This window comes from Entelurus aequoreus, linkage group LG02 (assembly GCF_033978785.1).
Source record: "Entelurus aequoreus isolate RoL-2023_Sb linkage group LG02, RoL_Eaeq_v1.1, whole genome shotgun sequence".
Lineage (NCBI taxonomy): Eukaryota > Metazoa > Chordata > Actinopteri > Syngnathiformes > Syngnathidae > Entelurus > Entelurus aequoreus.
In genome coordinates, this window is record NC_084732.1 from 25,901,360 (window position 1) to 25,917,938 (window position 16,579).

The following is a 16,579-nucleotide window of genomic DNA, read 5'->3' on the forward strand; positions in this document are numbered from 1 at the left end:
TAGTAAACAAGTACCATACAGTACCAGTTAACAAACCAGGAACTAGTAAAACAAATCAGGAAGTAGCATACAGTACTAGTTAACAAACCAGGAACAAGTAAACAAACCAGGAAGTAGCATACAGTACTAGTTAAACCAAAAACTAGTAAATAAATCAGGAATTACAATACAATACTAGTTAACAGGAACTAGCTAGTAAACATTCCAGAAAATAGCATAGAATACAGTACTAGTTAACATACCAGGAACTAGTAAGCAAACCAGGAATCATAATACAATACTAGCTAAACCAGAAAGTAACATATATTACTAGTTAAACCAGAAGTAACAAACAGTATTGGTAAACAAACCAGGAAGTATCATATTCTACTAGTTAACAAACCAGGAACTAATAAAGAAATTAGGAAGTAGCATACAGCACTAGTTAACAAACCAGGAATAAGTTAACAAACCAGGAAGTAGCATATAGTACTAGTTAACAAACCAAGAACTAGTAAACAAATCAGGAAGTACAATACTAGTTAAAACAGGAACTAGTAAACAAACCAGAAATTAGAATACAGTACTAGTTAACAAACCAGGGACTAGTAAACAAACCAGGAATCAGAATAGAATACTAGTTAAACCAGGAACTAGTAAATAAACCAGGAAGTAGCATTTATCACTAGTTAAACCAGGAACTAGTAAACAAACCAGGAAGTAACAAACACTATTAGTTAACAAACCATGAAATAATGTGCTAACAAAGCAGGGAGGTACTATAGTTAAAAATATATTGAATTGTACGTATTAAATATTAAATTCATTGCGCTACGTGTGCGTCAATTAAATGTATTAAGGCATCATTTGTAACATTATATACACAAATGTTGTGTGCTCTTGCGTCGACGTTCTAAGTCCAAACAGATCCAGTTGTCAATCCAAGGTTCCATCAAGATTTGGTCTCCAAAGACTTGACATCCCTCCTTCTTCCCATCAAGGCTGAGAAAAGCATCAGAGGATCGTTTGTGCACAAAGAGAGAAATCCTCCAGAGGAAAAAATGGGTTCAATGAGCCTTGGAGGAGGATGAAAATGTCCACTGGTGCCTCATTGTGGATTCCAGGAGGTGATGCTGGCTGGCAGAAAGCAATCTCAGGTAGCAGACGTTATGCTAATCACAGACCAGCGCTCACCTGCGTTAGACACAACAATAGAGGATTCTCACACCTGTGTGGCTATTGTCTGTTCTGCCTTGATTAGAAACACTCCTGAGGGAAACACAATTGGAACCTTTCATGGTGTCTGCTTCAATTAATATTCCGGAGTGATACGTGTGATACCCTTCTTCCACTGATGTAAATACCAATGTTAATTTATTTCATTATTTTTATTTATTAAGGTTTAGCAGTGTAACACGTTGCCATATTTACCAACTAAACAAACAAATGCATGTGGCGGATGGGGGGGAATAAAATAGAACTACACCGCCATCTAGTGTTCAAACTAAGAAACTGCATAATGAGCCACCACCATCATCATTTTTATGTATTTGATTCATGCCTCTGCTATTATCTTTATTAAAAATTTAACGAGAAAATTTTATATATAAATTATGAGGAAAAATGTCACACATATAAGCTCACATAAAAATCCTAATTAAATGGAAAAAAAGCGCAATGCTGCAATATTTTATGATAAAGTACTACCATAAGTATATTTTAGTCACATGACGTTCACAACTTTGTTGTCCTATGAGACATAAATTATTCTTGGAATAGTGCATTTTGGGTTTTCAAGCATAGCTACTAGGAGGAGGGGGGATTACAATTACTCTTGTAATATCAGAAATATTTTAATATTTTAACGTTGCCACTTTTTAGTAATATTATACAATTATTTTGTTCTATTTTTAAATACTATATTATTGAACACATACTTTACTAAACATACTACAGTATAAAAATAACTGGAAAAAAACGTTTTTATTATGAATAGATTCCTATCACATTACAGCCATATTCTTGTTAAATGAAAACATATTAATGTACCGACTTTCTCATAAAATGCTGGGTTTTTTTTGCAACTTCTTGTAGTAACAAAGTAATAACATTTCGCTGTAATGCTGTACAGTGCATCCGGAAAGTATTCAAAGGGCTTCACTTTTTTGTTACAGCCTTTTTCTAAAATGGAATAGATGAATTTTTGACACCTATATTTGAACATAAATGCAATTTTATTGTCAGAATTTCATTAAGGGAACTTTTTTTAAAAAAATTATTACTTAAATGCACACCATTTGCTCAAAACTGTTTTACCTAAAGTTTTTTTGTAATAATTGTAATGATATGGCCTTTTCTCAAATTGTGATTACAATACTAATGCTTTCTTATAAAATTATGACTTTGGCCACTTATGTTGTATTTTTAGTATGGGTCTAATACTCCTTTATAGATATCCAATAAAACATGTTTTTCTCATTTCAAGAATTTATTACAAGAGGTGTCAAGTCAAAAAAAGACATGTGAGGGTATCACGCTGCTTAAATACCAGCATGTAAACATGCCAAAATGTCTGCGTGTTAACGAGCAGTAAAGTTGACCATACGTCCAGAAAATCCCCAAAAGTCTCGTTTCCTGCTTCTTATAATCATCCTTTCTCCGGTAAAGTCCTGGTCCATAGATTGGTTCTGTGCTCAGAGTCCTGGTCCTCCAGCAAAGATCAGCTCCAGGGCCGCTTGTATGTCTCCATCAGTGGCCTGCAGTGCCCTCAGCATCAGCTCCTCATCCTGGATGCCCATGTCTCTCAGCTGCTGCATCTGAGACTGCCAGCGGCCCTGAAAACATCCAAACACGTACGTACATCCATTTTATTTCACTCTTGTCTCAGCAGGAACTTACTGGAGCTGGTTCTCACTATCACGCACCTGCAGGGCTGACATGTTGGAGGCTTGGAGGGCTTGCTGCAGTGCTTGGCTGAAGAGGTCGTTGCTCACCGGGGTCCCTGCTGGCATGGGGGCGGCGCCACTGGAGGACTCCGCCTTAGAAAAACAACAACTGGGTAATGAGAACAAATCCTCTAAAGTACCAAGTACCTTGATTTACGAACGTTTAAATCGAGCCAAATATGCTTCCGTGTGCGAACCTTATCTCTGTGTACGAATGCTTCGTTCATACATTTTGTGGCAGGGCACAGCACTTATGGGGAGGCGGAGCTCTCCACAGAGCAGTACACTACTAGTCACTTCTCAGCGCTTCAGCATGCATGTCTTTTCTGTGTTATTTCGCTTTTTGACAAGTTTTGTCCTATTTTACTAACTCAATACCAGTCCCCAAAAAGAGGGAGTCGCTGTGAAGTTACAAAAAAGAGACTATTTGCAAGGAATACATTGATGGTGCTTACAAGTATGGAAGAATCCACGAAGCAGGCTTCGTACCACAGCAAGTTTTAATTGTGATGAGAAAAGGACATTTCTGGGAAAATATGCCAAAACAGACTTATTTCACAACAGAGGAGAAGGCATTTGTCTCTTTCAGCACACACACACGGCCCCTCCCCCAGACCCCCATCACCCCCTCTGTCTGTCTGTCTCTCTCTCGTCAGCTCTTTGCCGATGTTAATGTAAGTGGTTTAAACTTCTTAAAATGTTTATTATGGTAGCAATTTGGTTGTTAAAGTTAAGGTTTTTTGTGAGGGCCCTTAAAGGTACTTCTGTGTGTGTGTGCATGTTGGCAGAGCAGCCCATACAGAGGACAGCAGCTTGTTGTTTTGGCTGGTTAATAAACAGGAAGTTGATCCAACACCCCTTGTTATGTTTGTTTGATATACAATATTGTATAGCACTTTATATTATTGTGTTCCAAGTGTACAAACCTTTGCTGAAATATGGACTTTTGTCAAGGCTGGAACCAATTATTCATATGTACATTGTTTCTCATGGAGAAATACACTTCACTATACAAACTTTTATATTTACGAAGCCCGTTCAAGAACCAATTAGGTTCGTAAACCGAGGTTCCACTGTATAATAACAAGTTGCACAGCGTAGCTCGGTTGGTAGGGTGGCCGTGCCAGCAACCTGAGGGTTCTAGGTTCAATCCCCGCTTCTGCCATCCTAGTCACTGTCGTTGTGTCCTTGGGCAAGACACTTCACCCACCTGCTCCCAGTGCCACCCACACTGGTTTAAATGTAACTTAGATAATGGGTTTCACTATGTAAAGCGCTTTGAGTCACTAGACAAAAGTGCTTTTTATTTCACTTCACGTATTTTCTTAATTTGTTGTGTTTTTACCTGACTTGCTGTCGTCGGTGTCACGGCGCTGCTTTCGGGCGTGCTAGCAAGGGCTAGCGCCGTGGCTAGCTCGCTCTGCGTGATGGGTCGAGGCCCCGTGGCGCCGCTGTGGTTCAAAGATAACGGCCGTATTCCCACCGAAGACCCCGGCCTGCTCGATGGACCCGCCGGGCTGCCCTGATTGAAATGCATTTCTTCACATTATGTGCAAGAAGCGAGCAGACGCTTTGACTTACGGACTGGAAGTCTTCGTCGTCGTCAGACATGCCCTCAAACATGAAGCCTCCTGCCAGAGAAAAAGAAGAAGGGCGTGTTTATTTAGCTACAAAATGAACAGAAAGTTACAGTATCACAAGGCAGTTCCAAGCTCATGGTGAGGGGCGTGGCCTTTCAAATGTTCTCGAGGTAACAAAGTGGCCCCTACTGGTTGCACTATAAATGCTTTAGAACAGTGGTACTCAAACTTTTTTCTCCAAGTACAACCTCAGAAAACACTTGGCTCTCTAAGTACCATCATAATGACCAACATTAAAATACAGTAGCATAGCAGACCTAAATATTCATTAAAAACAAGGCAAAGGTTTTATTTAACAAGTATATTCAATAGTTTGGCCACTGTAACATTGCACACAGTTTGAACAGTAACACTGTGTTTGGATATTTAATTAAGTGATTCTTTGGCGTACTACTAGATGGAACCCGCGGACCACTAAGTTTGAGAATCACTACTTTAGAACAGTGTTTCTTAACCATTGTTGGACTGTGAGCGCCCCCGAGAGGGCCACCAACAATATCAGTTTCTCAGCTGTGGGCCATACGGGCCACAACGGTACACAGTTGTAATGCACTTTTCCACCACTTGTGGCAGTAATGACAACATCAAACAAACAAAAGAGCTAAAGTTATAGAGAAGTTTCTTAAGTGCAAAAAATATGACTAAAGTGGTGAAGCTGTTGTTTCATTTAAACTTTAATGTTTTGACAGTTTAGTTAAAAAACATAATCCTTATTAATTGTTTTATACATAATTTTAAATAAAACATTTTTTTTCGTCAGTTATTTATGAGTCCTTTCTTATGCAGTATATTTGGTTAGTAATTATTTTTCTAATCAGGCTGACCTAAGCCTAAAGTTTATGTGTTAAATAAATAATCTTTGTGATTAACACATGGTTTCATATCAGTCGACAAGGTTGTTAACTGTTGGTTACATACAATTATTCAATACAATTAAAATCAAGAGTAATATTATTAATTCAGTGTTAAAATTTGAGCAGCCTTGGACCCCTCTGTAGTGGAAAAGTTGGGCCCTGAGCTCAAAAATGTTAAGAACCCCTGCTTCAGAACACACACATCCTTAACATTTTATGATTTGGTGATTAGTTATGGGCATGTACAGTTGACGACAGAATTATGAAAATTTCATTTTTTATTAACTATTTCCCAAGTGCTGTTAAAGCGAGCAATGCATTTTAACACAGCTTTTCCAAGCATTATACTTTCATTTTGGATGTTTGCAATATTTTTATTTGCACACAGTTACTAAGTTAATTCACATAAAACAGAAATTACCAGAGTCAAAATTATTAGCCCCCCGATGCCAATAGGCAATTGTTTTACTGGCTAACAGCCTGCAGTCTTCTGTTACAGTTTTCCACAAGTCTCACGCAACTCCGGAGCAATCCCAGACCGTTCTTCTTTGGCAAAGCTCTCAAGCTCTGCAAGATTTGACAGTCTCCCCCCAAAGATTCTTGATGGGATTCAAGTCCCATTAGGGGGGCTAATAATTTTGACTCTGGTAATTTAGTTTTTTGTGAAATAACTTTTTTGGTGTGTGTAAATTAAAATAATGGAAGCATCCAAATGAAAGTAGGATGCTTGGAACAGCCGTGTTAAAAATGCATTGCTCGCTTTAACAGCACTTGGGAAATACTTAATGAAACAATTAAACTTTTATCATTCTGTCCTCAACTGTAGCTGGTACTTGTTCACGGCAGCCATGTTTCTGCATTGATCTTGTTCATCTTTTAACCCTCTGGGAACAATGAGACATTAATTATCTTCAAACCCAAACTGGACATAAAAGGCCATAAGTTTTTGGAAGGCATAAAAAACATTTGTTGGTTATTCTATTTATTTGTTTTATGTTTTTTGCTCAAATTTCTTAATATTTAGTCCTAAACAAAAATATCAAAAAGGTTTTTATTTATTTAATTTGTTTTAGCTCAAATGTTTTAATATTCCGTCCTAAACAAAACTATAAAATAAGTATTTTTCTTTAGCTAAGATTTCTTAAAATTCAGTCCTAACTTTAACTTTAACTTAAACAAAAATATCAAAAATGTTTTTTTTTTGTTTAAATTTCTTAATATTCAGTCCTAAACAAAATTATCAAAGACATTTTTTTTTTTTGACTCCTTTGAAGGACTTTTGATGAAATAATGTTACAGGATTAGATTTATGTAAATTCATACTAATTGAAAACTTTGACATAATTTAACAAAAAATGCCTTCACAGGGCTAGAACAAAAAAAATACAATGTTTGGAATTTTTTAGGGCTGAAATTGGTTGAGAGAATTCCAAATGTGTTTGTGTCTTTGGATCAACGAAGGACTTTTATGTTCGGTTCGTCTTTGGGGTATTGTGGAATAACTGCCAGTGTGTTGTACACCTGTGAAATAATTTGACATTTTAATTTTAAAATGTGACAGAAAAAAAACTCTTAAGGAGGAATCATGTACAGTATAATGGAGTAACACACCAAAAATTATGTCCAAAATTCAGCTAAAATGCACTCAAAATGACTAAAAGTCAGCCTTTGTACCCCTAGGATTAATATGTGCAGCCTCCAGGAGTGTGTGCCAAATATTTTGTTGATGGAGTTAAATTTGAAAAAGTAGTGGAGAAATAATGTAGAACATTTGATCTTGTGTGAGAAATTTCAAGTCACTGAGAACTTTGAGTCTTAATAACAGGGCAAAAGTGTGTCCGACTGCTTTGAATTGTAATAGCACACAGAGATGGGTGGAGATAAATGAGTTGACAAAGTTTTAATTTGCTGCAGACAGCAGGCCTGCAGTAGTAGCGTGGAAAAAAACAAGCAGCAGAAGAAAAGTCCGTAAAAAAACAAAACTGACTACATGACTTTTAATAGAAAAGAAGACATGTAGGTTAAATAAATGTCAATTGTTTACCTGGCATGTCGCTGTAGGAACTAGCCGACGCGTTGCGGGACGAGGAGGCGGCGGACTGGGCGGGCATGCTTCCGGCCACAGAGTGCAGCACCAGGATGATGGCGTTGACGAGGGCCGGGTGGGAACTGATGAGTCTGTGAGAAAGGAGAAGAGCAGCATTAAAAATAAAATAAGTGATGAGATAAAAACAAACACCCACGTGTCCAACATGTTGGGGTCTGTGAACTGCACGAAGAGATCTTTGTCCTTGAGCACGCCTGAACAAGATTACAAAATGTCAGCATTTGCATACTTGCACGCTGAGGCAGCATGACTAAGAAAAAGCTCATGTAGGGGAAAGTCTGGATGGAGTCTTACCGAGCGCCACTGGGTCTGACCTGAGACCGGGTGTGGCCACGATGATCTGATCCAGAGACTCTTTGTTTGTTAGCATTTTGTAGACCTGCATAGAGGGAAAGTTCCCATGGAATAGAGTTCACAAACAGTAACACCTACTGGCCTTTGGCAGAAGCACATCCTAATGGAGAGGATTGGAACTAACCTCTTTGTAAATAAATACTTTATTATAAATAAATAAATAATATGCTAAAGTCGCACAGAAATGTTGTCTTAATACCTATAAGACTTAAGGATTTCTCATAAGAGATATGAATTATGTACATCAACAACATTTGTAAGGTGTCAAATACATGGAAGTGAGTGTTTTTTGCTGAGGACACACATTTTAATTAGGGAATTAAAATGTGGCTTTGACAAAACCTTCTCTCGAAATTTATGGTTTTGGGAATCATAAAATACAAAAATTGGAAATCGATAACACAGAGATTGAAAGAGCATATGGAAGTACATTTGTGGGTGTTGTATTAGAACACAAGCTGTGCTGGAAACCTCACATAAAATATTTGTGTGGTAGAATAGTGAAAAGTAGTAGAATCCTGGGTAAAGCAAAACACACCCTGAACCACAGATCCCCCTGATCAAGAACTCCCTTAGTGCTCTGGGTGCATCTGTTAAACAGCCTCAGAAACCTAGGGGTTGTGTTTGATCAGTTGATGTCTTTGGAGGGTCACTGCCATCAACTGACCAAAAACTGTTTTTATCATCTCAGAAATATTTCTAAAGTGAGAAATTTGTTTTCAAAATTGGAACTTGAAATGATCATCATGCGTTCATTTTGTCTCGTATTGACTATTGCAATTCTCTTTTCAACAAGTCAACACTAAAGAGACTTCAGACTGTACAAAATGCACCCAGAACAGCCCATATTAACCCCATTTTATCCAGTCTTCATTGGCTTCAAGTTAAATTCCGCATTGAGTTTAATATTTTAGCCCTGATATTCCGTGCATTGCATGGTGGGGCCCCTCAGTACATCACTGAGTTGTTATGCCCCTACTCTTCAGGGCACAGCCTCCGCTCTTCAGGCCCAGGTCTTCTAAAGATCCCAAAAACGTGTTTTAAAACCCGTGGAGACCTGGCATTCCAGGCTATAGCTCTCAGACTCTGGAACAACTTGCACCAGTCCCTCCGTGATCTTGAATGTGTTGACACTTATAAGAAACATTTGAAGACTTCTCTTTTTAGTAAAGCTTTTACTTAATGCACCTTTTAACTATCAATTTTAATCCACTTTGTATCCTTTTTATGATGTTGCCCCTGTTGTTCTAATTGAATTGTTGGTTTACTTCACCTATGTTTTGTACAGCGCTTTGTGATATTATTTGTGAAAAGCTCTTTATAAATAAAATGTACTTACTTACTTATGTGAGGATGCAATTATGTATGAGTCTGTATGTAGCCTATAAAAACATACTGAATATATTTATGTAGTAGGTGATTTTGCATACTGTACTAGTAGTTGAATTATTATGAAACAGAGTTACTCAGGTAAATATGTTTGGGTTTCATAAAAGGACAAATGATAAATGTTCCCTTTTTAACTATTATATCAGCAATGGTCTTTGTTTTATTCTTTGTTCTATTTCGATGGAAAATGTGTAATATTGTTGTGTTCAACATCCACCCATTTTATCCCAGCTGGGAATAATAAAATTAAATCAGTTCCGTGTGCAAAGAATTAGCGGAGCATGATTTTCTTTCTATTTAGCTCTTTTTGGTTTATTTACTGTAACAAATAAAGTTGTTTATGGTTTCACTTGCATGTAAATGATTGTGGTGCCCCGCCACAATATAAAAGCTGCCAAACCCTAAAAATTTGTTTTTTTTACAGCAATTGAAAAAAAAATTATATAATGAATTAATGGAGATATATATATGTGTATATATATGTATATATATATACATACATTTCATTTTCTTGAGGGAACTCTCCTGAAGGAATCAATAAAGTACTATCTATCTATCTATCTATCTATCTACTGTGTAACCTATTATTAGCACACAATATATTCACTAATGATGCACACTGGAAATCACCAAAACAGCACTGCTCACAGAAAGCGATCTACAAAATGTGCAATGTACAAATATTAAGAGGACAGTAGTGGATTTTAAGGAGAGAAAGTCCAACTGTAGCAGCAGCACAAAGCAAGTGTGAAAGGACTCTAAACATGAGTACATTCTCCAATAACACCAGAAAAAAATGCTAGATTTGTTGCTAGTCTTTTTTAATAAAGAAAAAGTCAATAAAAATTATTGAAAAAGTCTCTGGAAAACTTGAAATATGCTCACTGTACTTAAGGCAGCAACAATTGAAAAATAGAGCAAAACAATGTAAGAAAATGACATAATATTAATTAATAATAACATAGATTTGTTTTAAACATGTATAAATTATTTTAGCCTCCTTAAAGAAAATAATTGCATCATGGCAAATTATGCAAATGATATGATGACATCCGATTGAACACGCCCACATTGCCGTAGGTATGTGGGCAATCTGGGGCAAACCCCGTTGTTATATTGTTTTTATTTCTTACTATTAATGTTCTGCTTGCACTCGTGTTACAAGAATATTTTAAGCTTTTTTTTTTTTACTACAAAGAGTGGCTCACTTCATTTTGCACTTGTATGACAGTTAAGAATGTTAAAACACAAGGAATCCACAGCATGAATCATACTGCCTTTGTCATTATGATTGTCGTCATAGTTTAGCATTTTACAAATGACACAATCTCATTTTTATTTTATTACACTTGTGGGACATTTACTAATAGGGGATGGCGTGGCGAAGTTGGTAGAGTGGCTGTGCCAGCAATCGGAGGGTTGCTGGTTACTGGGGTTCAATCCCCACCTTCTACCATCCTAGTCACGTCCGTTGTGTCCTTGGGCAAGACACTTCACCCTTGCTCCTGATGGCTGCTGGTTAGCGCCTTGCATGGCAGCTCCCGCCATCAGTGTGTGTGAATGGGTGAATGTGGAAATACTGTCAAAGCGCTTTGAGTACCTTGAAGGTAGAAAAGCGCTATACAAGTATAACCCATTTATCATTTATTTATTTAATATACAAAAAAGGAGGTGTGTCTGACCTTATTTTCTTTACTACATGTGTATTACAATTAAGATGATTTTACTTTTTTGCCTGTTTTATTACTTGTAATGGCTACCTTCCTTTTCCACAAATTAATACACCTTTGTCATTCAAGATAGGATAGTTAAGGTGGTTAAGTTATTTTTACTCTCGTATGCTTGGCAGTGAGTATTGTTACCATGCTACTTAGATCATAGCCTATAAAATTAATTGATTTGGTATGATAACAGTTGACCTAGGGACATATTATATTTTATCTCCAATACTTCCTATAGAAAAATCACAACAAATCTGAGGTTGACCAGCAACAAAGGAATGTTTTAGTGTTCCACCCTATTACAAACAGCTCTCAGTGTAACACAATACCCTTGCAAACTACAATATTAAAATACCCATCTTGAAAAATTTAAAAAACGTGTTTATTAACTTCCACTTACTGAATCTCTATATGTGGAGTGCAGAGAATGGAGAGCAGCGTGGAGCATTCTAAACTCTCGGGCCGCAGTGGCTCTGTTCACAGGTTCTGAAGCATTAAAACAACAAGCGTTTACATTTTCAGCTTCATCTCCATTCCCCAATAATCATGATGTTTACAGTATATATGTAAACATACAGTTGTGGTCAAATGCTTACATACACTTGTAAAGAAGATAATGTCATGGCTGTCTGGAGTTTCCAATCATTTCTACAACTCTTGTTTTTTTGTGATAGAGTGTTTGGAGCACATACTTTTTGGTCACAAAAAACATTTAGGAAGTTTGGTTCTTTTATGAATTTATTATGGGTCTACTGAAAATGTGACCAAATCTGCTGGGTCAAAAGTATACATACAGCAATGTTAATATTTGGTTACATATCCCTTTGCAAGTTTCACTGCAATAAGGCGCTTTTGGTAGTCATCCACAAGCTTCTGGCAAGCTTCTGGTTGAATTTTTGACCACTCCTCTTGACAAAATTGGTGCAGTTCAGCTAAATTTGTTGGTTTTCTGACATGAACTTGTTTCTTCAGTATGGCCCACACGTTTGAGTCAGGACTTTGGGAAGGCCATTCTAAAACCTTAATTCTAGCCTGATTTAGCCATTCCTTTACCACTTTTGAAGTGTGTTTGGGGTTAAAGGCCTCACCTTTTCTCCTCCAAACATATTGCTGGGTATTGTGGCCAAATAGCTCAATTTGTATTTCATCTGACCTCCAGAAGGTCTTATCTTTGTCCATGTGATGTCAGATGAAACAAAAATTGAGCTGTTTGGCCACAATACCCAGCAATATGTTTGGAGGAGAAAAGGTGAGGCCTTTAATCCCAGGAACACCATTCCTACCGTCAAGCATGGTGGTGGTAGTATTATGCTCTGGACCTGTTTTGCTGCCAATGGAACTGGTGCTTTCCAGAGAGTAAATGGGACAATGAAAAAGGAGGTTTACCTCCAAATTTTTCAGGACAACCTAAAATCATAAGCCCTGAGGTTGGGTCTTGGGCGCAGTTGGGTGTTCCAACAGGACAATCGAAAGTGGTAAAGGAATGGCTAAATCAGGCTAGAATTAAGGTTTTAGAATGGCCTTCCCAAAGTCCTGACTTAAACGTGTGGACAATGCTGAAGAAACAAGTCCATGTCAGAAAACCAACACATTTAGCTGAACTGCACCGATTTTGTCAAGAGGAATGGTCAAAATTTTAACCAGAAGCTTATGGATGGCTACCAAAAGCACCTTATTGCAGTGAAACTTGCCAAGGGACATGTAACCAAATTTTAACATTGCTGTATGTATACTTTTGACCCAGCAGATTTGGTCACATTTTCAGTAGACCCATGATAAATTCATAAAAGAACCAAACTTCATGAATGTATTTTGTGACCAACAAGTATGTGCTCCAATCACTCTATCACAAAAAAATAAGAGTTGTAGAAATTAAGTTAAAGTTAAAAACGTTTAAGTACCAATGATTGTCACACACACACTATTTATTTATAATTTATTTATTTAGGTGTGGTGAAATTTGACCCATCCCCTTGTTCACCCTCTGGGAGGTGAGGGGAGCAGTGGGCAGCAGCGGTGGCCGCGCCCGGGAATAATTTTTGGTGATTTAACCCCCAATTTCAACCCTTGATGCTGAGTGCCAAGCAGGGAGGTAATGGGTCCCAGTTTTATAGTCTTTGGTATGACTCGGCCGGGGTTTGAACTCACAACCTACCGATCCCAGGACGGACACTCTAACCAGTAGGAATTATTGGAAACTCAAGACAGCCGTGGCATTATGTTCTTTACAAGTATATGTACACTTCTGACCACGACTGTACATACCTGCAATGCTCTCAGGTTCCGGCCACATCTTTTTTAGTACATGTAAGGTCGATCCCGGTAGAATCCCACAAGAATCCAATGTGAGATCATCTTTAAGTTTACGCCCACAATGGACCAGTTCTGAAACAAGACATGGTTATCTGGAGAACACCGTATGTGTGTACTGAATGTATGCGGTTGAGTATGTAGTACCTATGAGCTCAGGGTCAGGGATGGAGTTGGGGAGCTGGGCTGCTACCAGCTGTTTGAGGGTAGCCACTCTGTATCCTCCTGGTGCAACATCCCCTGGCATCATCTCAGGGAAGTGGAAGGTGGATTTGGGCTGGTTTACCAGCTTCAAAGACAGGTGCCAGTCAGATGACGCCATCTGGAATGAAAGTAGGAAACTCTAATCATAAACTGTGTTATGTTTTAATTTCACCCCCAAACAGTACTGTAGATTTGAAGCAATGGCTGACATGCTAGCAAACATACTATCGGGGCTATCTTTAAGACGCAGTTTTTTCCGCTTTCGAACAAACATTATGTGCTGTGGAATGTTTACCATAATGTAAAACGCACCTGTAAATGTTTTATCCTCAGGAATCGCGCACTTATTTAAAGAACTGCACACTCACCCTTTCCCGATGTTGACGCTCGAGTCACTTCCGGTGTTCAGTCACGTGATCTCGTTGCGTTTACTGTCCGTGTACAAGTCAGGGAAGTTTTAAAACGGTAATCTTTTTCCGCCACTTTTATTAGCCAAAACAAATAAGTATTCCACCCCTACTTACATTTGTAATTCAAATATACGCTCTGAATCACACAATATCTCCAATATAATGTTTTAAGCATATTATAATTGATTTCCCTGCTGCGGAGTTCAGGGTCCTCAAAGGCTGTCTCCAGATAGACGCTTCGTGATCTGTTACACTTCCCAGTTCACAATAGCTCTCTTAACTCAACAAACTGGAATGGTGCTAGTTTTACTCCTAGTGTGAACGCAGCAAAATGGTCATAATCCAAGCGTTGTACTGAGTTCTGGACTTTATAGCATTTAAGCAAGTTGTGATCGGAGGATGAGATGATGCATTTAAGGACAGTCTGCCAAACGCACCTCTTCGTAAAGACAGCAAATGGTTAACATGGGGGTCGGGACTCTCCCCCTCAACATGACATCACCGCTGGACAAAGCAGCAAGGAGTGGTTAGTGGAAAAGGAACCGTCCCAAATCAATGGAACAAATTTATATAAATCTGAACAAGCCCTTTGTTTAAAACAGACCGTTATCTGGTCGCGAAAGGAATACACACAGCAGCTCCTGAAGGCAGCATCGACTGTGCTGGATAGACAAAACCACAACTGGACTTTTTTTTAAATACTTTTTTTCATTGTGTTCGTCTTAACATGGTAAGACACTCTACATCACAACTGAAGCTGGCGAATAAGTTACAACTATATGATACAACACCATCTTGTTTATATTTGTTGCAGTCTTACAAAAAGACATATAGCAGTTAAGCTAGCGTCTCAGGTACAGCTAAAAGTATTGTATGAATGAGGGTTATGGCGCCCCCTCCCGGCAGAATGTCATGACCACATTTGTTTTAGTGCTGGGAGTTCCTTTCAAAGCCTATTTTTAAACAAAGTTTCATAAATTGTAGGGGTCAGAAGTAGTTCCTATTGTTCTTATTTTAGGCTTGTGTGGCTATGTACTCTGAAGGCAGGTCAAACTTCCTCTGGGATGTAGAGGATGTTGTAATCACCATCCCTGACAACTTGTGTGGGGAAGTCATTCCCGATAAAGCGCAGGGAACTCCCAGACTCTAAACACGGTGTGACCATAATAACGTACGATAAGTACATATGAAATTGAGCAATAACAGTCTGAAATTGTAACGCAATTATCAGCTGTTAATTGGTTCCAGACATGACCCCGACAAATTAGTTTTTGCAAAGTAGGAATCATTCATTTTAAATCTAATATGTTTATAATAACTACAGCATACAATACGTGTGTCCAAACACATTTTTCAACATTATGAGAGCTCTCTAGATATGAAATGACACCCTTTAGTCACATTTACACTCTTTTAATCCAGTATCGTAATTTTGGTCTGAGGCTGAGCCAATCAGTAGCCATGATCATAGACATTTTATAAGTAGACGCAGCATTGGCTGCTGTGACGCGAGTAATTCGGCCGCCATCTTGAAGTGGTGATGAGGAGCCGGCGAGCAGCCTAAACTGACAGTTGACAGGTAGAAAACAAAGATGCCGGGCCGGTGTTCAGCGTTTTCCTGCTCAAATGAGCGGACTGTTGCAAATAGGAATCAGGGTTTTACTTTTCACAAGTAAGATTTAACATTAACATACTATTGGTTGTATTTTGTGAAAAGAGTATTACCACAGAGTTGAGAAGAAGCAAAGATCTTCAATAGTACTTAAATCGTAGCCGCTAGCAAACAAGAGTTCATATGATCATAATAGAATTGCTCGTCAATGAAATGAATTACATTTAAAAATGTCACACTTGAATAACATAAAGCTGAAATAAATGATGGAGATAAAGATTGTAAGACATAATTTGGTTTTATTCTGAATCCAGTGAAACAGATTGGCGGTTTTAGCTGATATAAAGACTTTCAGGTGTTTATATATTTTTATATTTAAGTATTTGGCAGACGCTTTTATCCAAAGCGACATACATAAAAAATACATATAAAACAATCACTGTAAACATTATCATTTAAGGGAAGAATGTAATACAAAATATCAATACAAAGTGTCAAGACAGAATAAACTCTCTGCTGCTGCAGCAACAGAGATACAGTCTACAGGTCCCTAAGATATATAGATCTCTAATGTATTCATACATTGTTTATGTAGGATATAAGCATGTATATATAACCTAATCATATTGTTTCTTGAACTTAAAAATAGCTGACCGTTTCCCCCCTTCTCTGGGATTATATTCCCAGTTTTGATCTCGGACGTCTGGTCACTTGTAGCATATAAGAATATTCTATTACTGTTAAGCAAACTATGAATAATAAAACACGGCAAAACATGTGTACTTTATCATAGCTACAGGTATGACAAAAAAACACGTGAAAATCAGTGGTATTCAGTGAGGTAAGATGAATTAAATGCGCTGACAGTTCATTGCTCCTTCCAAATGAATTGCACTGAGTGGAGCGGATCACCACTCCAAGATGGTGGCCCCACGTTTTGTCAGCGGCAGTAGGCAGTAGCGCTCGATGCTGCGTCTACTAATAAGATGTCTATGGCTATGATACTAAACAGCGTTGGTTAGTTCATTCAGCCATTTTTATACTTTGAAATGTT

The 16,579-nt window shown here is 38.0% G+C and overlaps 2 protein-coding genes across 5 annotated transcripts in view; one reads left to right on the top strand and one right to left on the bottom strand.

The window, feature by feature from the left end:
• Positions 1–2,118: 2,118 nt before the first annotated feature.
• On the bottom strand, positions 2,119–14,306 carry LOC133631966 (ubiquitin-like protein 7). Of its 3 annotated transcripts, XM_062024194.1 has the most exons (12): positions 14,028–14,306; positions 13,872–13,934; positions 13,447–13,621; positions 13,255–13,374; positions 11,390–11,475; positions 7,820–7,904; positions 7,662–7,719; positions 7,463–7,596; positions 4,506–4,555; positions 4,270–4,446; positions 2,904–3,017; positions 2,120–2,813 (listed from the first exon to the last, which is right to left on the bottom strand). In XM_062024194.1, exons 3-12 carry the CDS (start codon positions 13,619–13,621, stop codon positions 2,673–2,675), a joined length of 1,140 nt encoding a protein of 379 aa, XP_061880178.1. In that variant the 5' UTR covers positions 13,872–13,934; positions 14,028–14,306; the 3' UTR covers positions 2,120–2,672. The 3 variants fall into 3 exon arrangements, with proteins under 3 accessions (XP_061880185.1, XP_061880178.1, XP_061880171.1); XM_062024201.1 differs by having other exon boundaries at positions 2,119–2,813; positions 13,816–14,306; XM_062024187.1 differs by having other exon boundaries at positions 13,872–14,306.
• cd276 (CD276 molecule) overlaps positions 14,159–16,579 on the top strand; it is a 234,835-nt gene continuing 232,414 nt past the window's right edge. Inside the window, exons 1-2 of one of the 2 annotated variants that reach the window (XM_062024215.1) lie at positions 14,159–14,439; positions 14,516–14,643. The gene's annotated coding sequence lies outside the window, so the exon portion shown is untranslated. Of the gene's footprint in view, positions 14,644–16,579 lie in introns of both variants that reach the window. The other variant, XM_062024208.1, reaches the window with a different exon arrangement.